General features: G+C 41.8%; 1 protein-coding gene across 1 annotated transcript in view; it reads right to left on the bottom strand.

The window, feature by feature from the left end:
• Positions 1-1,511: 1,511 nt before the first annotated feature.
• plpp4 (phospholipid phosphatase 4) overlaps positions 1,512-25,981 on the bottom strand; it is a 44,613-nt gene continuing 20,143 nt past the window's right edge. The window contains exons 2-7 of the mRNA XM_053436675.1: positions 24,773-24,881; positions 18,604-18,694; positions 12,324-12,387; positions 12,030-12,154; positions 3,136-3,306; positions 1,512-1,720 (exon numbers count right to left, since the gene is read on the bottom strand). Coding sequence (XP_053292650.1) covers positions 1,512-1,720; positions 3,136-3,306; positions 12,030-12,154; positions 12,324-12,387; positions 18,604-18,694; positions 24,773-24,881 — 769 coding nt within the window. The remainder of the gene's footprint in view (positions 1,721-3,135; positions 3,307-12,029; positions 12,155-12,323; positions 12,388-18,603; positions 18,695-24,772; positions 24,882-25,981) is intronic.

Raw genomic sequence — 25,981 nt, 5'->3', positions numbered from 1 at the left:
CCTTCCTATGTAGTTTGGTGGGGTTAGAGATAAGAGGACCAGGCACCTTCCCATTAATGTCACAGCAATGGCAAAACAGACACAGTAACTAAGGCAACAAAATGATCTGTCATTTCTAATAAAACTTGTGAGAGGCTACAAATTGCTTTAGTGATGATAGGGAATCAGTAATGCTTCATGTTTGATAAAAAGAAAACATCAGAGGGTGTATACGACCCGAGCTGAAAAAAATAAGCTACAAATCTTTGGTGTTTGCTTCGTTTCAGCGCAGTGTCCGTAAATTAAGGCTGGAAATATTCCTAAATACCAGAACATTAATGGATGACTAATGCATCAAAAGCGCTGTCCGGGCTCTGGCCTGTCGTCTGCTGAATGTGAGATTGGCCATTTATCGGACCGCAGTGGGCTGAAAGCCATTTGCAATGCTTGGGCAGTCCGTGGGGCACCTCATATAGTCCTAATGTCCTCATAAGCCGCGGTGGCCGACCTCCCTTAATGAGGATTAATGCAGGATCAGATTGGAGTTTGTGCCTGTCCAGACACACTTCCGCCATGCCATTCCCACCTGCCACTTATTGATTGCACTCATTGAGGAACAATTTGGCTCCACACCCCTGGGCAACCCCAGGGAACACGTGGAAAACTCAGGGCTTGTGAAGAAATAAAATTGGATTGGTGGGTCCAGGAATGCACAGGAAAGCTAAATGGAAGGTTTAAAAATGGAGTAAGGTAGATTGGTCGTTTTAGAAGGGTTGGGAAACGCAGACCATTGCTCATTTCCAACAATATATTTGTCCAATATCTTTAATTATGTTACTATGATCAACTGCAAATGATAAGATATGAATCTAGTTCCTCATGTCCTTACATTGGCTCCCTCTGAAAATACAGGGTGTGAAAGTCAAACTGAAACACTCAAAATGTCGCTGAATTGCTCTCAGATTCTATAATTTGTTTCCAACTGTGCCATCAAACACACAATGTCTAATTAGTTTAATTACAGTGGTTTGATTTCATGGTTTGATTGCTGTGACATTTTAATGGGATTTCTTGGGTTACCCCCAACTTGCTGTCCCAGTCCTTAAATAGCAAAACATTGAATGTGCTCCAGCGTAAAAACGAGCTGCCAGCCACATCTCTTATTAGGCGAAGACTTCCAGGAAAGACTGGCTTTATTTTGATCTTCCCTCACAGCCATTAGCAAAACCGCTTTCTTCAGGCTTTCAACATGCTTTTCTCTCTTCCCTCTCAGTGGTGATGTCCCATATTCGTAGGCTCCTCTCATTAATCCCATCTAAATATAGACTCTCATGGCTGCTGAGCAAGAGCCAGATTTTAAAAGAATAAACACGAAAAGAATGTGTATCACCGAGACTGAGTGTGACTGTACGAAGATGTAGGTGTTAATGTCCACTTGAATGTGTACGAGAGCCAGCCAGTCACTAGGGATGGGGGGGTGGGCTTGCCGGCTTCGTGAGGATGTTGGGGGTAGTCTCGGTGGTGGGCACTAGTCATACTGGACCTTCAGTCAGGCCCTCCAGGGGGAGGCTGGTGGCATTGTCAGTGGGCTGCAGGTCGTCCGGTGGGTGCAAGGGCACGTGGGCGGCGTTGGCCAGAGTGGCGTAAGGCAGGTGGCAGTCCATGTGCAGAAAGGGTGGATAGTGCTGGCGGTAGCAGATGTACGCAAACAGCAACCCGATCACTCCTCCGACAAAGGCGTCTGCAAAAGCCACAAAAACACCTATATTTAAAGATCTGCATCCATGTTTAATTTGAGCATATGTGGAGGCAGCAGAACAACACCTGAGAATGAACACAATTAATTAGACAAATTACAGAATTTGTTCTATAGCTTTTCAGTGAGCAATCCATCATGCCAGGTTAGTTTAGAGGTTGACAGCAAACTAAATGGTGCGATGATGAATCTGTTCGACTGAGCACTTGCCTTTTGGACATGCTGTGTCTGTCATTTAGTCATATACACCCAACACTTTTGTATTATACCTCCCTATAAGCTGTGATACATTGCATACTATCACACTGCCAGGCTGATTATTAAGCCTATAGTGCTGCGTATAGATCAAAATGACATGGCCAGCTGGCGGCTGGAGCAGCTGAAATAGAGGCTTTCACGATATCAAAATTACATTTTCCATAGGCCTCCCTTTTATTGTCTCTCTATCGGAGGGAAATGAAATACAGTATATCATCGATTTTTCCTCCGCGGAGAACTTTAAATGGATGAGCCTGCTCTGTGAATGTTTCATCGACCCCTGTCTGCTGAATGTAATAGAATATGATTTGATACAATGTAATGGTTTGGTGGCCTGATTGAGACGTTGATTTGAAGTTCAGGTTTGTGTTTACATTCAGTGCAGATTGAGGCCTCTGAAGTGCACTGGAGCTAATCCCCCGGCAAACCTGTGACAGGCAGCAGAACAAGTATGTGCAGAGTGAAAAAATACTAAGAAGACTCTGAAAGTGGACCGCTCGCCTGCGACTCCAACCTGCGTTGTGCTTTTGATGATTAGTCGTTAAAAGAATTGCCTGTTTTGTAGCGGCCCGGCTCACAAGCAGCATATGGCTCTGTGAAACTAATTAACACCATATGACAGAGCTGTCGCACGACGTATTCTCTCCCACACACACCACCCACATGTGCTTTCCCTCATTCCCACCCAGTCTCCCTCCAGTTCTTCCACAACAGATATGAAAGCTTGTAATTGTCCCTTTCTCTCAGGCTGCGGAATTAAATGCCACCTCACCGTTATCTGAGGCAGTTTTCAGGAAATCAAAAACTGTCATTATGCTAAGACTGACAGTCTTATCGAATGCAATGTTTCAGTCTGTTGGGCCAATAAGCAGGAGACTGAGCCTGAGTTTTCTCTACATTGTTTTGGGGTCCTCCCTGAATTCATCAGCCGGGCGGATTAAATTTAAGATATGTGTGATTGAAGTAGCTGTTTAAAATAAGGCATCACCAGAAATTAGCTTTGTAAATTATCTACATAATAATTATAAAACTGCCCTAAGCCACATGTGATTAAAATAAGCTGCACAAAGATATAAAACTGTGTACGTTAAGAACATGCAGCATTCATCTGACTCTTATTCAGGAGGAGCCGTCAGGCAGACCTTGCCAGTGGTGTTTGTAGTCACAAGTCCGGGACAGTGCAATCATCATGGCGCTGTAGAGGGGCAGCACCATGGCACAGAGACGCCAGCTACGCCCTCGACCCTGATCCGTGAAACACTGCAGCTTCCCCGCCAGATAGAAGGAGGTGAAGCCCAGACCAGAGAAAGCAACTGACGGACAAAGAAAGGGAGAAAGAGAAGAAGACAAGGGGGGTGATAATTCAACAAAATATTAAGCATTCACTTTATAAACCCTCCCCCCTGTCTGTGAACAATCCTGTTGTTCATCGGTGAAGACATAAACTGCAAAGGGACTGTCTTGTAAAAGTCAATCACCCCGTGTGGCCGTCAAGTCTGCGACGGGGTGAAATCACCAATGGAAAGGACAACTATATCGTCATTAGAGAGCATTTCACACAGAAAAAACATAACGAAGGAGGCAGATGGGAGTTTTGCAGCCACTCGCAGGTGAGCTCACTGAGCGATGGAACTTCAGTCTGTCAGGCAAAAGTCTCCACACTAAATTCAGAGTGTGCGACAGGTGCCTGAGAGAGCAGGCGGAGACAAACAGACACTTCGAGACACATAAAAAGCACAACTCACGCACTGAAGGAGACCTGTTTATCAAGTGTGTACGTTGCAGCACCCAGCATCCCTGAGACAACACGAAGGACTAAATTAGGTTCCCTGGCAAATCAATGCCTTATAAAGATAAGACTGGACAGAAGTTGATACATATTTAAATAGCCATTCTTTAAAAAGGCCCAACAATGGCTAGACAGCCTGAGGGCAGGGTGAACACTACGGCCCAGACCGAGGAACAGTCGTGAGCGAGCTGCTGTCCAAGCTGTGCTGAAGGGGGTCCTAGCTGATGGTCGTTAGAGTAAGAGAAACAGCGGCTGTCCAACTGTGTGTATTAAACGTTGTGTGATGGAGCCATAAAAGATGGTGCTGAGATGGGGGTCATTAGTTTACCGCAGCAGTGGACCACACAGCCCCCTTCAGCACCCATCACCTGCCCATTTGTCACTCAACCCACGAGTTGGCCGAGAGTACTTAGGGTTGTATGCTACGTGTGTAGCCTGCAGATTGAGACCGAGGACGGTGAAGAGACGAACGTCCTGCTGTCTCAGAGCTTGTTCTGATGTCAGGGAGCAACAGATGACTCAATTAACACCTGTACATTTCCCATTAGGCACTTTACATCAATGTATGGTGTGGCTGGGATCGGCTAACATTAGATTTTTATTTGAAAAGAAATATGTATACGGTGCCGTAAATAACCGACACAAGCTTGCATCATGGGATTTATATTATAAAATGTACTTCTACACCGACCTTCCTTAATTTAGAGTGTGCTTTTGTTGAGATTCCATAACGGTATGTGTAGTGAACGGTGAAGTGTCCTTTTGTTGTTGCTACCCAACCAACATAGGGTCACTCTTTGGCATTATGGAGTTAGCATCCACAACCAGACACCATCCCAGACCTATAGACGATAAATTATTGAGAATTTTCAAATTTTAACAGATTTTGACAATCGCAGGTTTTCTACCCATTGCAGCGCTGGTTTAGCGGCCGAGGGAACTCACAGACCAGCTGCTTGCGTTGTAAATTGCCGGAAGTTCAAAACCATAGCTTGTGTTAAAAGCAACGAAAAAACCTGACAGGACAAGCTAGAGCTCTCTTCTGTCACTGAACAAGCAGGTGTAAGAGCTGTTCAGTTGTTAAGATGTGTTGAAATTGTTAGACTTTTTAGATGGACACAATCGATTTTTTATTAGAATAATACTTATAGTCCCTCCAGTTTAATATGAAAACTAACAACATAAATATCGTTATACTTTTTTGGAGTTAACATTGGTGGACGACTGTTACGTGCCGTGTTTTCTCTCTCTCCCCCTCTCATGTCTCCTCCAGGTGGGAGCCTCACAAGCACCTCCACTGGCGCAGCTGAGGCCACTCTGTCATCAGGGCGTGGCTAATAAAGACCCTCAGCTGTGCCAGTGAGGGAAGGCAGGAGTTCAGGAGCCGGTGAGCTGTGAAAGTGACAGTGAGCGAGGCAGCCGTTTGAGAATCAGACGTGGCAGGGAGACTAGCTGTGTGCTGTTAGCTGTTTGCTGTTAGCTGTGGACCGTGTGCTTTGTGTTCTGTGCTTTATTGTGGTTTGTTGGTTGGTGTTTCCTTTTCCCCCTTCCTTTGGAGGAAGGGTGTTTTTTTGTTAACGTGTTCATTCAATATATCCTTATTTACTTGTTAAAACTTACAAACGTATTGGCTTCCTTGTTTGGTTCCCGGTTTTATTTTCAAATTGTTCGTCCCTCCCCCTAGACAGCTTTGGGGACGTAACAGTTTTGGGGGCTCGTCCGGGATCTGAACCCGGGACCTCTCGCACCCGAAGCGAGAATCATACCCCTAGACCAAATACCTAGGGTATTTTTGCCCACACCTGGTTCTGCTCTTACAGCCCGGTTCTCAGGTCCTTTTGTGGTTGAAAGTAAAGTTTCGGACACAGCTAGTCTCCCTGCCACGTCTGATTCTCGGACGGCTGCCTCGCTCACTGTCACAGCTCACCGGCCCACTGGCTCCTGAACTCCTGCCTTCCCTCACTGGCACAGCTGAGGGTCTTTATTAGCCACGCCCTGATGACAGAGTGGCCTCAGCTGCGCCAGTGGAGGTGCTTGTGAGGCTCCCACCTGGAGGAGACATGAGAGGGGGAGAGAGAGAAAACACGGCACGTAACAACGACACACACATTTTTACATCAAATATTCAAAACCGGTCAGAGGTGAAGGGGGTGGAAATGGGTCATACCAACAGAGCCAGAAAATTTTGACTGGTTCGGCCAAATATGTTGTTGATCGTTTACATGCCGCCGAAACACGTCCAACCAGCCAATGTATGGAGACTGCAAAGACTCCTGTGCTGTCTGGCACCAGGATTCCACATCGCAGCCGATCCTTCAAGGATAACTGGGATTTTTCAACCTTTTTTGGGGTTTAATAATTGATGAATAAAAAAATCTTCAGAATCAGCCATCTATTTAGCAAGGCCAGTTTACATGGCAATTGCAAAATAGCTCAGCATTCTAACAAGATTCACGCAGAGATAGAATTTTGATTTTTAAAGTGAAAGTTCTGGTTCTGCTGTTGCCTATCTCAAGTTTGTGTTATTTTGTGGTACTTTCACTTGAAATCGGATTATTATTACCACCAATGAATATCACACAATAAGTCATGCAGTGATAGACACAGCATCCCTCATTGTCCATCATCTGACTTTTGAGCGAACTCCTCACATTTCCAATCACCCAGCAGCTCACTCAACATTAATTTTAATAGCTCTAACCATAGCTAAGAAAATTACATAACTAATTTGGCAAGCAGGGGCTCAATCATCTATGAATGACATATTCAGTGTTTTGATTGAACTTTGTAAATTGGGGAAATTCCCAGCGGTTTTACATGAGGGCATTTCCTAGACACCTTTTTACAATTTCTGCATGGCTGATCCCACATGACTAATAGAATAACTATAATTTATACCAATGAAAGACAGTAAATCAATGCTCAGGATCAAGGAAGGACCCAGTATACCCACCATTCCCCATTATCATTTGGAGTGAGGGGAACTGGAGCTTATCCGAGCATGCTTGAGAGGAAGACAGGGACGTGCCGAAGGGCAGGTCAACAAGCCCTCACACGATGAATACATTTATTCACCCACAGTCCCAGTTACTCTGTGTGTTTGTGCATCAGAAGAAGCCACAGAAACACAGTGAGTGTGAATCTGTGAAGCATTCAAATTCATTCAAATATGAGCTATTGTAACCGAAGTTTAAATAAAAAACTAGGTCAAGATTAGTCTGGGTTCATTGAAAACATTAAAAAAACAACTGATGATTCATTTGTTTTGATGCAATTAGGGGCCTCAATGACAAATAAATTAAAATAAGATAGAGATAGGAAATGGATACTATACAATATTTTGTTAGGTCCTCTTTATCTTATTAGATCTGTAACACAGATTTGCTATTTGAACCAAGCAAAATTGCATTTGAATTATTAAAGGTATCATAAGAAATAACGGTGCAGTGAAGCAGTAAACGAAAAAAATGCCTTCTTTTCATTCTGCATAAGACAAAATATTTGCAGACATGGTGAGACAACAACACTAGGATAACACTAATGGAAATGCTTTGGTGATATGCATAATACATGAGCAGGGGATAGCTAATATAATATTCCCCACACCATCTAAAGAGACAAACAAACACATTTCTACATGTGACATTAACATAATGAACTCATCCAATATATTTGCAGCCGTAAGGTTATGCGATGGTTATCAGGTATACCCAGAACAACTGATGGTCTCTCATCAGGAGGCAGCAGAAGTCCCCGACGGCCAGAGGGCAGGGAGGAGGACGACAATGAGAAAAAAACAACATGAAAATAAATCCACTTCATGCACTTAAAAGCCTTGAGACTAAACAAAGACGGCTAATGGGAGTGATGAGCTGTGCAGCTGCTTTTTCAATCTTCAAAACAATCACAATGATTGTTAAGAAGTTGTTACTATAGCAGCATGACTGCAAGGTTTGAAGAAATGGGGGGTTTTCTGTACACATGTTGATAAAAAGATTAAGAAATGTGACTGGGGGCAATTTCTCATTCAGAAGAAGATATGATTAGTAACACGGTAATTTCGTGTGTGTCGCCAGGTAACCAAGGTTCATCAAACCTCTTACTGGGTGAGTAGCTATGCAAAATATCTCAGACACATGGAATTCCATCCAAAAGACTCTGGGATAATGTAAACAATATAGAGTTTGGATCAAGACTCATATTTTCACAAATAATTTATCATTTTTTGACCCTTGTCATCATCAAATCTGATACATTTTTATAGTTTTTACTTTTTTCATAGAGTTGCTTGCATGTGATGGATAAAGGTGTGAGAGCAGCATGATACATTGAAGTGGACATAACTTAGTGGTCAGTACTCACTTAGAAACTAATATTCTTGTAGCAGGTTTCAGTTTGGATTGTAAAGAAACTCACTGAAGACATGTTCCATTCATTGCCATGACTTTTACTAATGACATGTGTGTTTCCAAAGGATGGTTTACAGTAACATTGGCCATGATTTGTACCCACTACACTACAGGGTTAGTTAGCCCTGTCCCCATGTTTGTATTTAGCTAAATGAATGACCATGGTACTTATACAGCCTCATATAACTGCTAATGTGGCTGTAAAGTTGAAAAGAAAAAAATAATGTTTGTCTTTGGTTTCTTCATTGAAGATACAAGATACATTTATTAATCCCAAACACATGCAGAGTCACAATACATGCAAATGAGTGAAATTTGTCCTCTGCTTTTGACCCATCTGGTGAACACAGCAGGACACACAGAGCACTGAGTAGCCATGCACGGTGCCCAGGGAGCAGATGTTGGGGGATTGAGGTGCCTTGCTCAGGGGCACTTAGACAGTGGGGGTAGGGAGAGTCCTCTTAGACTTTCAAACAGATCCATTTGTTGTCCATCCAGGTATGTTTTAATGTCACTCCAATTGATACAATGACTTACATAAATTGATTCTTGTATAACCCCTGCGTTGTGTAATGTGTTTAGTAATAGTAAGTTGGGGGAGTGTTGGCTACAGCAGGGTAGCAAACCCTATATAAAGATGTATGGATAAATGGAGATAGGGACTGGGTGGTAAAAAGAGACACAGCAACAATAAAAACCAAGCATATTAGAATATGTTCTGTCGAACCTGTTTTTGAGCAATCCACCAAGGACACAATCTTTCTTTCAAACCTCAGGATTTGGCTGCAGATCCCAAAACAATGCTCGGGTCAAAGCCACTGCAAAGTCCCGTGGTTGGATAATAAATATCTGTCTCCATAACTTTCTTCCCTTTCCTTCTGATGAGATATATCTGTCAGTGAACCACCGACCTCCTCGGCAGGTCTATGTGTCTTTGATTACATTACATATGTGACTGGTTTCCATCTCCGAGCCTTTCCCACTCTCACCCTGCTATTCTGACCTTTGACTCTTGTAGAAACCAATTGGACACTCCTCGGACCAAAAGTGATGCATATTAACCAACCGTTGGGGCACCAAGCCTGTTTCAACCATTATCATACAAAACCTGAGCAGGAGCTCATTATTAGCACCGTATAATTGCTGCACTCCTACTCAAGCTGTTCCTCAACCTCCACCTCTTAGCACACTCCAGACACACTGAGGGCCTGAGTGGATAAACACAGGAGAGATCACTTTGCAGAAGAGTGACTCTCTCCCTAGACACTGAACTCATATGATGGACATTCCAGGCTATGCTATTTAATGTAGATAGTTTTAGCAATTTGATTAGGTCCTTCCTGGAGGATTTCTTTATTCATGGGAGGGAATGTAGATGGTAAAGCTGGCAGATGGGTTTTAAGAGTGCCTATTAATTGATCAAATCTAATGGGCTCAACATGCACAGGGGGAGATGGTGAGATGAATATGAATAAGAAGCAGACGATCTGCAGCTAATTCTGGAGGGCCTGCTTCAGGGACTTTACCACTGCCTATGTTGTTGAAGGAGCCTGACTTTCTTCCTCTGGGACCAGTCTCCTCCAATTTCTGTGACTTTGCTTTGAGGTGAATAAAGTAATCACAGAGAATGAGCAGCGTAAACAAGTTGTCGGAGATCGAAATCTGAAAGTTGGTTTAATTCTACATAATAAATTGTACGTACATCTTTCTCCAGATTCATAGGAGGTCACCGTGACCTTTAACCACTGAAATCTTATCAGTTAATCTGTGAGTCAAAGGATTCTCTCTAGGTGTTCTTCAGATGAAATGATTCTCTATGGGTTCTCCTGATGATCACCGGCACTGGGGCATAAATATAATAAAGCCCATGAAAACTATGGTGTGTGCTTTAAAAACAGCCCTAATCAAACTCTGAACTTGGGTGAGTATTTAGACTTTCGTCCATGCTAATTATTACGATTAGTTTGTTTACCATGTAGATTAGCAATCTTTGGGGAGGATCTGTGAATGTGTCTGTGAATGCAAAACAGCTTATTTTGCCCATCGTCTGTGCCTTGGGCTTCACACCAGCCAGAGTAGACACCACTTTAAATAGGGCTGCATTCACCCTCGTCATCTGTCTGGCCCTATTCCCTGTCCATTTCCACATTCGTCGGGTTAAAAGCTCTGTAACTTATGCATGGTCCAAAAAGTGTTGTCCCGGTGAAAAAGGAGACAGACAGGAAATTGGATTTTGTGTCTTTGCCCTGGCCGCGCTGCCATATGGGTGCTCCTTGTGTCCCAGTTGCACGGCTCCCTCAATCACTTTCTCACTCACAGCACAGCAACATAAGGCTGTTAGAGCTGCCCTGCAGATGTATGTAATCCGTTCACCGTGCTGTAGTGAATTACAGAGCAATGTCCCCTCTCTGCTTTTTCTATTGGGATTCAGGCAGCACCTCGAAAACATTTCCTCCTGAAAGCAGGTGTCTCTAAAGCTGAACATGTGCAGCTTTAAGTGCTAAAACAACAATTTGGTATCACACAATGAAAATCAACATCAATGACAATTTTGACCAGCTATACCATCTCACTAAGTATAGTATATACCATCTTATTATAATACACAAAGACCAAATAACCCAATGTTTGATTTGAAGCCTTTTAAAGGGCAGTTCAAGGCAGACACACTCACAGCAGGATGACAATTAAAAACATTCACACACCATTTCACATGCACTGGGTTTTTTGCACACACACACATACACCCTCCACCTCCTAAGAATACTTCTTCCTCAGCTTCCCTAGAACATTTTCGATGTAATTAGAATTTGGAATAAAAAAAAAAAAGACATGAGTTCAAGGTGTTCACAGTCACATAGGTTTTGGCTTTTCCAATGCTTCAGTCGGACGCAGCTATGGGCTTATTTACACTTTCCTGCTGTGTTTATGAATTCTACATAATTAACTTGTTAAGTGCGAATGTGCATCCAGAGAGGAAATGAATAGGAATTGTGAATAATAGCAAACAATATAAATATAAAGTGCGCCCCCAGTCAGAGCAGAGCTCACTGGAGGATATAAAGATATATTTTGCATTTTGCATAATAGATCGCAGGAGGTTCAGTGTAATTCCACTGCAATCATTTTACTGTTGGTGGAGTTTCCTGAGGTCCATGTTCACGAGACCAAGATAAAAAAAATATAATTTCAAAGGTATCTTTTATTTTAAATGCTTTAAGGCCACTAAGTTATGTATTTCCTTGGATTCCATCTTCACATGCCTGATACAGCACCGTATACACCCTGCTGAGAGTTTATTCAACACAGCAGACATTCCCTGTATACCACTTACATTCATCTGCTGGACAACAGAGAAAACATGTGAATAATTTAGCACGCTGCTCAAGCGAAAACAGCTTGGAAAGCAATATGGTCGGAAAGATGTCGCCTGTCCCACATGGGGCTGCACAGCTGAACGCAGCAGGGAGTCCGATGAAACTGACACATCCATCGAGTGCACAAGACTGAATATGATGGGCTCAATCAACCACACCCACAACCATCCAAACAAGCTGCCTCCGGATGTGTAAATTGTACGATAACTCATTGCAACGCGGTGCAATTACCTTTGAAGAGAGACCGCAACAAGATCATCCCTTTGAAATGTGAGGTAAACGACTCCGAGATGCCCAGTCAGCATTTTCTAAACGTGTGAAATATTGCTCAGAGCACGGACATCAAACTGAGTGAGCAGCTACACTCATATGCAGTATTAATGACTGGGAGCCCTGATATCTTTTGACATTGTTTTGCCAGTGCTGGCAGTGATATGTGTGGACAGCTGACTGATGCTCACAGGAGGAATGACTGCTGGGGAAGCTCTTGCGTCCCTCTGAGACCAGATCGGGCTCCCCGGTGCACAGCATCTTCACATTCACTTGTCCATCTGGGAAACAGCGCAGGAAGTAATCGGGCCTGGGCCTGGAAATCAACAACAAAAGATGGAGTTGTATGTCAAAATTAGAATGTGCATCCCATTTCCCTGTCAAACAAACATAAATCTAGTCTAAAGTCTAAAGATACATTATTCAGCGGATACTGCTTAACATTCCAAATCAGCCTGTGAAGTGCTTCCGCTTGTTTTGCATACCTGCCAACAATCAACTTGATGGTGTTTGTGAAGACTCCATTCAGGGCGAGAGCCAGGGACACAGCTGGAGGAGAGGAGACACACAGTCAAATTAACATCTTGCACTTCAGAGGATTATCATTGAAACAAGTGAAACAGGTTGACGTGGCATTTTCCGCACGAGTAGCAGAACATCTGTGGTAAAAGTATTCATTTTACTATCAGTCCAGTGCAGGCTCTGGCAGGTTACCCACTCCTCTGACATGTTGTCCAAATAAAGCAGCTAATTAGCTTCATGGGAATTTCCCCGGCAGATGGACGGATGGTTATTGGATTGATATGTGAACCAGCATTTCATGATCTCTGACCAGCAAGGGAAGGAAGAATGTTTTAAACACAGTGTAAGCACCACAACAACACACACAAAACAAGCATACATTTCCAGCTGGTTCGCCATGGGTTTTGTGTTGTACCATGCAATAATGTACCAGGGACGTCAGAAGTTATTTTAAATATTGAAGTGGGAATGGATGTCTGCACTAAATCTCATGGCAATGCAATAGTTGTTGAGATTTTTCCCTCAAAGCCACAAATGTTCCAAATTACCTTTTTGATAAAGCTTATACTTAGGGCTGGCTTAGATCAGCATCCGACCAGCTCTGAGGGTACCTGAATGATATAAATAGCACCAGGGTTAACGTCTTTGTTAAGTAGTTTAAATTTGATCCAGTTTTGGTTTCACATTGCAGTCAATAGAACGAGCCAAAGACTTTTGTATAACATATGCACGTCCTGTCCTGTTGGCAAGTTGTCAATTCAGCTGTTGTAGTCACTAACCTTTTCGATAAAGTACATACAAAAGAATTTCCGTTTGAATGGAAATTATAATGAACCTGTTCACTTTGTTACTTTTGTGGCACTTGCGCTCCTTCAAAAGGTCCAGACCTATGGTCCAGGCCAAACAAGGTAGGTGTGAAAGTTCCGTTTTCCTCCTCTCCCTCTTCATCACATAAATGTTTCATCAATGTTACTGAATGGACTTCTCCCCCCCGTTGTCCTTGTGCATTTATCATCGCAGGATTGGAACCAGGTCCCATGTAGCTGTGAGCTAACAGTGCTCAACAGTCCTCCACTGTGCAGCCTTAGAAAAAGTTTATCACCAAAATTAAATGAAAGTAGTTTAACAATAGTAAACATCAGTTGCATATTTAATATGGAGAATGGTGAATTAATTTGCTTCAGCTCATTTTTGTTAATAGGAAAAAGGAGAACTACGATTGGTTGACAGGTAAGAATTGCACGTAACTGTACATTCATTTAATTAGCAAAGAAGCAAACCACTGCGGGCTCATCATTAGCCAGAGTGCCTGCCCTCACAGGTTAATCCCAGTAGTCTGCAGGCAAATTGAATTCACCCTACGTCGCCAGTGCTCAAATTTATTATCCCCCCGCCAGCTGCTGAGAGGAGCACAGCATCAGCGATATTTAACATCCTGTCATTTTGGGGAATGCCTGTGTGCAGCTCAGATGGAAACCCAACTGGTACATGTTCCAATTGACCAGTTCATGAATGGGTCATTAAAGTGCAATGTGCTCCCTGTGTCAGATCCGACTCAGTGTGAGGTGGTGCAGTGCGTGAGGCGGCCGGTGAAAACACTGCTGCAGCTGCATCCTCTCACGTATAGTAAAGACTTGGGAAGCTCACCGATGGTCATTCAAGCTTTAATTAGCTTTGTGCTGGCCCAGCGCCGACAGTTGCGCTGACACAGTTCTGGCAGACCCTCCAGTTTGCACGTTTGCATATTCATAAAACTTCTGGCACCGGTAAGCTTCCTTTTTTATTTTCGTACACATCTATTTACATACGCGGCAAGAATCTTTGGTAGAAACAGACCATTATAACAAGATTAACAGCACAACAGGAAAATATTTGTTACAGTTTAAACAACACGCAAAAATTGGCCAGTTTCTGTTGAGTTAGATTGAGTAGCATAGCCAATCGGTCTAATAAAAGAGACATCATCTGCTCATTATGAGCAAGTCTGAGGTTCTGTAAAGTAACTTCCATCCATCCATTATCTATTCCACTTATCCTTTTAGAGTTGCAATGGAAAGACTGCCAGCTAATCATAGGACCAACACATAAGCTGCTTTCAGACATACACTGAACTCTGGATAATCTCCTGAAATGATCCAGACTGTGTGAAAATGCAAATGTACGTGTCAGTTTTTCAAATATGCAACAGCTGCAAAACTGAAAAAAAAGAAGACAAATATCTCAGGATGGAAAACTGCTGTCAGACGCTGACGAAGATGTCAACTTCTAACGAGATTCCAGAGCTTTTGGTGGTGGGCCGACGCACGTGTGGATGTGCTATAAATAAAATGTTTGATCAAATGTTTCTGTTACGTAGAGTTCATGTCTGAGCACAGCTACAGAGACAAACAACCATTACCATCCACACCCCCAGAGAATTTGGAGTCGACAATTAACCAAACCCCGATCTGCAAATCTTTTGACTGTGGGAGGAAGCCAAAGTAATTGGAGAAATCCCACATATGAGAAAATGCAAACTCCACAAGCATGGAAGCCAAATAGAATTCGAACAGGAAACCTTCTTGCTGTAAGATAACGGTGCTAACCACCAACCCACCGTGCCACCATGTATAAGAATGGCGAACACAGTAAAGGCATACAGTGTATTCTTATCTTATGACCTTGTGCCGCCCATCTTGCCTGGACTAGGGGTGAGAGGACCTGATGGGATTCGCCCTTCTTGAATCTCACCTCAATATGCAATATGCTGATACTGCATTGTCTTCCTAATAGTTTATTCAATCTGCAACACTCTCTTTGCCAAATTGGACTGTGCTGTGCTGTGTTAGGGCTGTACCTGCGCCAGTGGCCAACCAAGATTGGTCACATCCAATGGACTTGCACCTCAGAGGTTGCACGAGTGATTCCAGGGAGGCACCCTTTCAGGAAATTAAAGGCTTTCTCATTTAGTTTAAGGGTTCTTCTCTCAAAGGGGAAAATAATGGTGAGAGACATCTCATGTGAAGTGCCTCAGTTCAAATATTCTTCAAGTTATTTATCTCTGTCGTCTCACAGTTCCCCGTTGGAATCCAAGCTCGGCCGGGGTCTTTATGTTCGCATGTTTGTGTCTGTATGTTAGTCCTGCGATATGCTGGCCACTCGTCAAGGCTGTACCCTGCCTCTGGCCCAGTATCAGATGGGAGGCTTGAACTCCCCCCACGACTTACAAAAGCATAAGCAGTTTAGATAATGTAAAAAAGCAGGTGAGCTGGGACCACCTAACACTCAAGTAATTTTATCTTTCGACTCACTATACAGAGACCACGCAGACTCTTTTTATTGGAAACTCTTTCATTGTCTCACTAACCAGAAGATTGCTCCTGCTGCACACATCAAACAATAAAACTCGGTGCTGTGAGATCTCACGTTCAGATAATAAAACCAACAAATTTCCTGTTTCTTCACCAATATCCAAAATAATCACTGCAAAATCATCTCAGCAGCATTCTCACAGGGTCGCCTCGGAGAAAATATAATCAAACTTGGACTAACTAGCTTCATTATATCCTGTGACTGACAGATAATCACGCAATTAAGCAGCAGGAGTTTGGGAACGATAAAGTGTTATTAGACAATCCAATGAAAGGAGCATTGTGTTCTTCTTACTTTTATGGGATAGCAGAATGTTCTGTATGAAACAATAAATGCCCGGCGTTAGCAAAAAGCGAGTCTCACGGGTGAAGCAGGGTGACGATCTAACTCAAACTCTAAATTGATGTCATCTTTATGGGAACCTGTTTTACCTCACCTTGTTTTCCTTGCGTTTATGTTTTGTGCTTCCCTCCCTTGTGTTTCTCATTTGTCCCTGGTTTGCTTTTCTCTCTATCAGCAATCTGGCCTCTGATCAGCTCATCATCCTCCCAAAACGCTGCAAAATATAAAGACTTCCTCCGCACCAGATCGTGTGATCGCCCATGCCGCTCACACTCCAGCAAATTCTTTAGTAAACTCTTGTCTTCGGTTGGTTGGGTTTCTCTTCTGTCTACCTGTTCTTCAGATTCTTGCTAGTCATGCATGTATCCTACATGGCCCAGCTCACAGATCCACCTGCATTCACTAGCTCAAGATGCTGTACTGTATCCTGTCCTCAACCGTCCCTACTGGTCCTGTTACATTTCCTTCTGACTTTGTCTCTTTCTATCAATAATCCTGGTCTGGTTACAGGATCAACCGCCAGTCACACTTTCAGGCAAAGGTTGGATGTAACGAAGTGCATTTACTTCATTACTGTATTTTCGGCAACTTTTCACTTTTACTCCATCAGTAAACCTTCTCCTCTCCTTTCAGATCTGTTATAGTTTTAAATGCAGGTAACATTAGACCCCACCTCCATCAGCAGCAGGATCACTGTTGAACAAATAGCTGATATGGATTCTGAAGAGGCCACGTGCCATGAATTCATATGACAATGTTTTCAGTAGTATCATCATCAGCAGCATTCTTTTTTAATATGACAAAGTCAGTACTGTTGCTGTATTAAAAAAAAAACACAGTAGTCAGAAAGTAGAATGATGAGAATGAGAATGATGTAGAGGATAGTTGCATTAGGGAAATGGCTGCACTCAGTAAGTGTGCCTTTACTTGTAACACTTTTCACAAGTAGAACAGTTAATGTGGTACTTTTACTTATATGTGGGTAAATTTTTTTCTATTTATTTGTACTTTTACTTTAGAAAAATGTTGAGTAATTCCTGCACCACTGCTCTCCAGTCAATCCAGACAGGCAGTTTGCATCTTTTCCATCTGAAATGTAGTTTCACGTCAGCTCATATCTGTTTGAAGTTTTGTTTCATTAATTCAACAATAAGAGGAATCGAAGGGACAACTTTGAAACATATTAAAATACAGGAGCATATTTTCTGGGATTTTGGCTCGGAATTAAAAAATAAATTGGTCTGTATGAAGTAAAAAATGAGCTGCAACTGCACAGCCAGCCAAAAAACTGCTTTTATGATCTTTCTCTCTCATTAGATCTAGCAGTCAAATACACATTCAAAACGTTGATCGTGTAGAAAGAATAATGGGCTAATTTTTTCCCTTTGTTCTCCTGGGTGTTGTTTTCCTGTAAAGCCCTGTAATCTCTACACTGATACTCTAAACCACCCCCTCTCCACCCAGTCCATCTCTGTGTCTCTTTAATTGGATTTTTGTAAAACTTACCTAATCCCTTCTGATGTGCCAAAATACCTCAGAGCCTCTGAACCCAGGGCAAGTGGCAAACTCATAGTGAGAGGAATGTCCAGATGCTGTTTGAGAGCTAAACAAGTAGCATGACGTTTTGAACGGATGTAAATAGAGCGTAACAGTGACCGCCCACTTTTAGAAGGGATCACAATTTCCCATTGATTTTCTCCAGTGACGATTCAGAAAATCCTTATGAAAACAGTACTGAGCTACGAACCAGGCTGACCTGTTATGAGATGAATCATGACCATGAAACATTTGAATCATTTCAAAATATTGAAAACAGAAAAATGCAAAGGGAAACGAGTGTAAACAGAAATAATTTAATAGTGAAGGAACTACACATCCCATACACAATTGGGAATGATCCATTTCTGTGACTTTCCTCCCCTCTAAACACAGCATGTTTGAAAGCGAGGTCATGGTCGCTCTGTGGTGTATGTAATGTGGCACAATCAGATTGAAGCTGACATGGTTTTTCGCGGTTGTGGTCGACATTGCCATGGTAACAGTGAGCTCTACAAAGTCAGAGAAGTTGCTTTTACCCTTGAGGATTGTGGGTAGTATAATACTTCTCTTTGAAAGTGAGAAGAAGATGTTTTTTCTTTAAATGTAGTTTATATCATGTTCAAAAATTTGAGGAAAACCTATGTCCAACAATAATGGCACGAAGAATATTTATATCATATTGACATGTGGCTTCTACAGGAGCATATGACATCGTTTCACAATCTTGAAGCTTGTGGTAAGTTTAATATGGCTGATAATCAAAATCTCAATGAAAGGAATTCTAAAGTCTTGAATCACAATGTGGAGCTTTATACTTGTGGATGCTGTAATAACGCTTGTGTGGGACCATGTTGACTGATCTGCACCATTAAGCACTATAAAGTAATTCTGGGTAAACAATTAGCTCATGTTTTCAGGTAAAGCTTCGAAATGACCAAACTTATAACAGATCAAGAAAATCAAAACAAGATCGTAACAAGCAAACAGTGAAATGAAACTGGCTCCACGTACCTAAACATGCCTCTTTGATTTCTGTTTTGTCCGTCCTCTGAATTATCTTCACCACAAATATCACCGCCAGTGGGGTAAGAAAGGAAATTGCCTGTGAGAAATACAAGACAAAAAAGTACAGTTATCATTGTGACATTAGAAAATGCACTGCAAAATTCCACAGGGACTGTTTTTCAGGTTCATTTTAAAAGTAATTGTTGCTTTGAGGAATGAGATGATCCATTACTCTTGAGTTAATTTTAACAAGACAAATAGATGGGCCAAACAAGCTTCTTTATTGTACAGAAGAGTTGTGCTCCCTCATTTGATTGTAGATGTGGGTGTAATCTGCACCCAGGTAATTATTCAGGCCCCGCAAATTAATTTCTGGCTGAATTCAGGATAGCTTCTTTCATTAAAGCAACAGAGGTAAAGGCTGGGTTTCAATTTCTCTATCACGACACACACAGTGAATTAGTGCTGAGCTATGTGTAAATCTGTGCGTCTCTGCCAAAAAAACGAGTTTAGCACCTGCCCTTGAAGTTGTTCAGAACAAACTTTTAATCAGACTTATATTCACTCTGACAGGTGCACTAACATTTGCTATTTAAATTTTAAATTAAATAATTTAAAATGTCCTTAAGACATGGCCAATGCTTGGGCAAAATGTCAACTGATGTAGACTTTCTACTGTTTGAAGTGTAGCTATGAACAGTGATACCAACCATTTAAGTTTAGATTTACCTTTCTATACATCTTAACTGTAGCACACAATATATTTTACAGCAATTGCATGCTGGACCAGTTTGAAATGAAAGAGACCCATTACACCTATTAGTCACAGGAGGTGGTTGTGGTGGATTCGCACAAGGCACAGAACTTACGTCACATCCAGAGTTAAATTCAACCAACTAAATCACATTGGTTAGGTTAGGGATATATCTTTGTTTTAATAAACATGAAGTCGCTTAACTTTTCCTGACCTTGAGTTCATAAACATAAATTCACTAGATCCTCAGAATTATTTGTCTTTTTTTATCAAGATCCAAGAATTATTCTATGAGAAATCCACGAAAATTTTGAAAAGCACCCTATCTCACAATATTGGATCCACAAAAACTTTTAATGGGTTCATCCCTGACCCCTTAACCTTCCACCAAGTTTTGTAGAAAATCCTTGTAATAGTTCTTCCGTCATGTTACTAACTGTCAAACAAACACCGATGAAAATATAACCTCATGGCAAAGGTAATAATAATCTAAACCCTACACATCTACTGGTGGATATTCTGTTGCATGAGCAGAGGTTTGAATGTTGCAAGAAAAAATATCATATGTCAACATGTTGCTGATATGTTCAAAATCAACATTTGCTACTTACCAAATAACTAAATTAACAACATATCCTCATTATGTAAATGTGTACAAATGTAATCCGATTACAGTTACGTCTAGTTGTGTTGCAGTTTGGTTGAGTAGACATTTTATTTTGAAGAGACAGTGTTACCAGTAAACATTATGCCTCCAGCCATGGCTGTCTGCGCAGCACAGGATCAAATACGTTCAAAACTGTTTCCAGACCAAATGGATTGAAGCAACAAGTCACATTTTGGGATCTCGTAGCATCCATCACATTTGCCAGTGTATCTGTGACCTTTCAGTAACAACAGTTCCCATTACTCTCTCACTGAGGGTGTGAAGGAACCCAGTGAGAAACTGTGATGGGAATTTTACCATTTGGGCATTGATTGATGGAAGGAACTACTTTGATGTATAGAAAGATGAGCAAATGCAGTCCCTTAGGAATCAGGGTGTTTTGCTTAAGCAATTGATGGTTATATTACTTCCTAACTTACAGGGACACTTAACAAACACTTCACAGGGAGGGGGATGTTAGTGGGTTGTAAAACACTGATAAGCGATCCGTGAAAACAGATGTTTGACTCGAGGGGCTTGAGACCAAGTAGAAGACAGGATACTGATCACCTATTTCTAAGGATCAAAGAGGTTAATTGATAACATGTGTTCCTCTCCAGGAGGAGCTTGTAACTGTATAAGAGGGATGTGTGTTCTGTATGTCATTGCTCATTGTATGAAATCTTTGCCATGGTCTTGTACACTGATGCCCATCTGCAGATGCTGAATTAAACTACCAGAAAGAACAATTGCAATGACTTGTGCTTGACTATAGAGAAAATTCTATGACAGAAACAAACACTTTTTCTGTCAGGTGGAGACTTTCACATCTTCTCAGAATTTATTCAGGGTGAAACAAATATCCTGAATGGCACCGGTACTAAAGGAAGGAAAAAAGCGGGGGATTCGATTTGAGTTTCCATAGAGACACATTGAGGTGATTAAAAGCATCTCAAAAGGTTTGACAATACAATGGATCTCGTCTATAAAATGTAATGGCAATGATTTCACACTTATAAAGACCATTCATAGCTTTCCTTCATTCAATTAATGAATTAATGTATTTTTGCAGGTGATATTAAGGTACATTATCATCTTTTTCACATCTTATACGAACACATATAGGCTACATACATTGTGTGAATCAGTGTAGCAGTAAAATATTGCTTTCAATACGTTAGTTAGTGGGGTCACTGTTTTATATGTCCCATAGTGTGTCTCTAGAAAAAGCACTCTCTTATGTAGATGAAAAAATAGCAGACATCTTTATCTTAGTAAATCCCATTAAATAAACGATCTGTACCTTTCACCAAGTGCCTGCTTAGAGGAGGGACTAATATAATATTTACAGCTCTTGGGGTGCGCCCCGCTGTGGATAATGTGAAGTCGATTACATTTAATTCTCAATCAATTTTCGTACTTTGCATAAAATGGGAACAGAAAGGATTGCATGGAGATGAGATCTGATTTTCAGGCACTACATTTCCAGACATATAATTCTTATAGCCGGTTGACATTGTACAAATGGAACCTTTAGTCATGATTTATGATGTGACTGCTGGCATACCATCCCTCAGCTTACCAACCCATCAGTACTCATCCCGCTTCTTCACCCACTCTTTGCCAGCTTGGAATCAAGCACTTCGTCCCCTCATGCATTTCCCTGTTCAAACATTTGTTTCCTTGGGCCTCCTGTCCATCTCCTGCACACCTGTCTGCCTGCCCACCTCTGTGCCTACCATGCTCACCAGTCCAGAACCGGCTCCTTTCAGCTAGCCTCCAGCTCCCCTCAAGCCTCTGGCACGCTTGCCAGCTCCTCAGCCCTCATTCCCCACTCAGCTCTGGCTCCCTGTTTTTCTACTCTGTCCTCCATCTTTGCTTGATGGAGCCCTCACTCCTTAAAGGCAGATTCATAGTTTATACTTTCGCCAATCTGCTGAGGTCCGCTATAGTATATGGATATTTGCTTGCAGCCCAACATTTGTGACCATGCTGACTGTATGCAATTACTGTGCATTCTCCAGGTACAATATATCCAACTACTGGAATGAAATGGAGTCTGGGATCAGTTACGCATGCTTGGAACAACAGACCAACGCGCATCCTCATTTTAATATTAATAGAACTGTGGGCTTGTACTTGTGACCGGAACAAGAATGAAAACCTCAGCGGAGACAGAACGCGGAAAGTATGGTGAACCCTTTATTCACCATTCATTTCTCAAGCCTGCTGCAATAAACCACCTTTGCGTCGAGTCTGTGCTCTGCATTCGGGTTCACCTTTCTAACATGTCACCTTAAGCTATGCTGAATGGAAAAATTGAACATTTCTGTAACTCCCACAATGAAGGAATGAACCCTCTCTTGACTGCGAGCAGGCTAACACAGGCTAACACAGTATAATATCTTAATAAAGGTCAGAGTAAGTCATAACGGGGCATCGTGTGAATCTCCACTATGGACTTTTTTTAATGGCGAGATAAATTCTGCAGACCTTCAGGGCTACAGTCAGAGCGATGACATTAAAAAAGCCTGACTTCTGCCTGTCAGCACGGGGAGAATCTTCTGAGAGAGGCACGTGGGCGGAAGGCTTTGTCTCACACTCATTATTTAGAGACCTGTCATCAGCAGAGATCCATGCTCTGTATTAAACCTGCGAGAGATAATTTAACTCACTGTTTTATGTACTGGAAAAAAGAATCCATTATAAGTCAGGAGTATAGGGCATGTAATGCAGTCCTTATCAGAGCTCAATTACTACCCTTGAGGTCCAAGACAGAGAAGGCATCAGGGCCGGGTCTAGACAGGCATGTATGAGGGGGCAGCCACAAATCTTGAGGGGGCATTGTGCCTAACCCTAACCCTATTTAGTTTGACGGGGCACAACATTTATTTGAGGGGGCCAGGCCCCCTCTTGCCCCTGCCTAGACCCGGCCCTGGAAGGCATTAAGAAGATATTACAGCAGCAGCTCTGCTTCATGTGGAGCACATTCCGCTGAGAGTGTCGGGCCAATCAGGTTTATGCTGTCACTATTTCTTTCTTTAAGGTAGTACTGCAACTGCTCAACAAATGTGTATATGTGGGTGCAGCGAAGTCCCAGTATCAACAAAATTACTTAGAAAGTCTAAGGACCTTGATGCTGATTGATAAGTAATAGTTAAAGCTGGGTAAACAACATTGGAGGTGGCATTTATTACTTTTTTTTTTATTTCTGTATTTTCTATAGCAGTTTTTATGAATTTTTTATCAGTGTTAGGGTGAATTGTACTGTCTATTTGTTTTTTATGTTTTTGTTTGAAAAATCATCATAGAAATAATAATCATAAAAATAAATATTTAGTGCAAATATAATGGAAAAAGCTAAAACGTGAGATCGTCTGTGAAATCCTCGTAAATTTTGACCTGTCTGTCTTTATCTTAATGGTTTTTCAGATATTTTTTAAAGGACTAAGGATAAGAATGATAGAGTAGAGACGTGCTGCCCTCTCTCCTCTCGTCTCTTAGCCATTTGTCTTTCTGTCAATGCCACAAGCTAAATGCATGAAGGGATATATTGCTCAGTTACTGACCATCAGTTCAACACTTTCATGATTTACTGTGGAAAACATTGAATCGACTATATAGGGTATAACATTTTTCACAAATCATTCGGGCAGCACAACAAAATGGCGGATTCACTATAAAGTGATCTGTGAGTAAGTTTGGACATAGTCTGGTCTCTGTTTCTCTTTCGTTTTTAGTCAGGTTTTCTGTTCAATTAGGTTCAGTTTGGACTTGTTGGCCATGTTTCCTACTTCCACCTTTATTCTTTTTATTTTATTTTTTTTATTTCAGGGCTTCCTTGTATTCCGTCTGCTACTGTAAGCTTGTTTTGTGTTTGTTTTTTTGCATTTTGCCTGCATTTAGGTCCATCATGCTAGAATGTGATGGGTCAGAGCCAGGTCAACTATTACGCCTGCATGCTGAGATAAACTAATCTCCGCCTGGCTCTAACATTGTACTTATTGCAGACACATCAGAGTTGGAGGAACATTTTCATAAAATGAATAGCAAGAAAGTAAATTATCCCATCTCCCAAATGTCTTTACTATCTACTGAATCTCCTAAATGGTCATATTCAAATTGTTTCTCAGCAATCTTCTGTCATTACAAGGTGCAGACTTTTGATAGCAGTTGGGAAAAGTTCAAGTGTATGTGAGTATTTCAGGTTTTACAGCCACTGTTTCTACCTGGCATCCTTTGTGTTGTCATATTTTACCATAATCACCCTTTGAAAATAAGACCATCAAATTTGCAGCATCTGAGTCAGACAACAATGAGCTCCGTAATCACCGGCGTGCTGCATCTTAAATGCATTGAAGCTGGGGACTGTGGCTGAGAACAAAATCAGCACAGACGCTGCTATATGAGCTGGACAGTGTTTGCCAAGAGATGTTTTGGGTTATTTGCTCAGTGTTTACAGCTTGAGCCAGATGAAATGTATTTTTCATTCCCTGCTGTATTGGTTTGAAACCCGTCTTAACCTTGTACCAGCGATTTCGGGCCAAGAGATTATATTTACATTGGAGGCACCAATCACCACAGCTCTCTATCAGATTCAAGCCTCACCTTGACAGTGGAAAGCAGAGTGGCAATTTTCCTGAATGAAAGATTCTGCACCTCACTGAGGTCACCTCGCCAAACTAAGCAGAGGATATGGTTCATTTGGGCTGATCATAATGACGTACCCATCCAGTTTGTTATAAGAGGAATATATAATTATAGCAAGTACTTACGAACATGACCCTCTTGGGAATGTGGTCTGACTCAACCAGAGGATTCTTGTAGAGCCAGAGCTCCTCCGGTTGAATCACTCTCTCAAACGGCTCCAGAAACTCTGTGAATCTGTGGCAAAGAAAAACAAATGTGCACTGATCAGTCACTTGTTTTTGGACATTCACAGGAGACTTACACAAAGAGTAGCATACAATGTAATGTGTATACGTTTGAGATATTTTTTTCTTTAAGTGACTCTGCACACTTAAAAACTGCTCATTAATTAATGCTGATGTTAATAACCCATTTATTAACATATTTATAAAAAAAAACTACATTTTGGTTGACCATGGCTCCTCACTTAGTGCTTATGTAGGGTCAACCATTTGAGATGTCTCCACCTCATGAGATTTGATAAGGTAAGGACCCTCTAATCAAAGGTGAGAGGTCCCATGCCACCAGCGACCGCTCATGAATGAAAACCTGAAAAGCTGCGCTCATTTTGAAATCCGTACTGAAACTAAACCACTACATCATCTACCAATCAGAGACGCCCCCCTTCCTCTCTCGCCCCTTGGCTGTCACTCACACTCATTTTGATTCAGATGCACCAGTAGTTCCAACATTTCAGGAACACTGTTCTTCCATCAGTATAAAAAGACACATTTGTGGAAAAGGTAGATTTCATATAACAATGCTGCTGTCTCACACTCAAAAGAACAAATTAGCATTCTCCTGCATCCTCCAGCCCGGCCTGGCCACCCAGAGGTCTGTCTGATACAACCTCATTCTCTGCTGTCTCAACAAAGTCTTTTTTGTCACTGCACGTTGAAACATTCAATACGTTGCCCTGTTGCACACCAGTTATGCTTCGAGACACCTCCTACAGCCACAGAGAGCTCCAAATATTTAAACCATTAAGATTTAGCCCATGTTAGTTTAAAAAGATAAGAAAAGTGCTGCGCGCTCGGGACCCCAGAGATTAACTTAAGGCCTTAAAATAGAAAATGTCTTAAATTGTTTGCATTTTGCAGGACCTGAATCTATCTCTGGTTCTTTCCTCAGCTACCCTGCCAATGGCACATTCACTGTGTTATGTTCACACGATACACTCTAGGCTCAATCATTTTTATTTTATTCCAAATCAGTGATTTCCAACTAGTGGGTGCATGGATGAGACAAACAAACAAAAGATCCATTAAATAATAAAGCTGGGCAGCTGCCTGAGG

The sequence above is a fragment of the Pleuronectes platessa genome, chromosome 12 (genome assembly GCF_947347685.1).
Source record: "Pleuronectes platessa chromosome 12, fPlePla1.1, whole genome shotgun sequence".
Classification (NCBI taxonomy): Eukaryota; Metazoa; Chordata; class Actinopteri; order Pleuronectiformes; family Pleuronectidae; genus Pleuronectes; species Pleuronectes platessa.
This window is presented reverse-complemented; position numbering and strand designations above follow the sequence as displayed.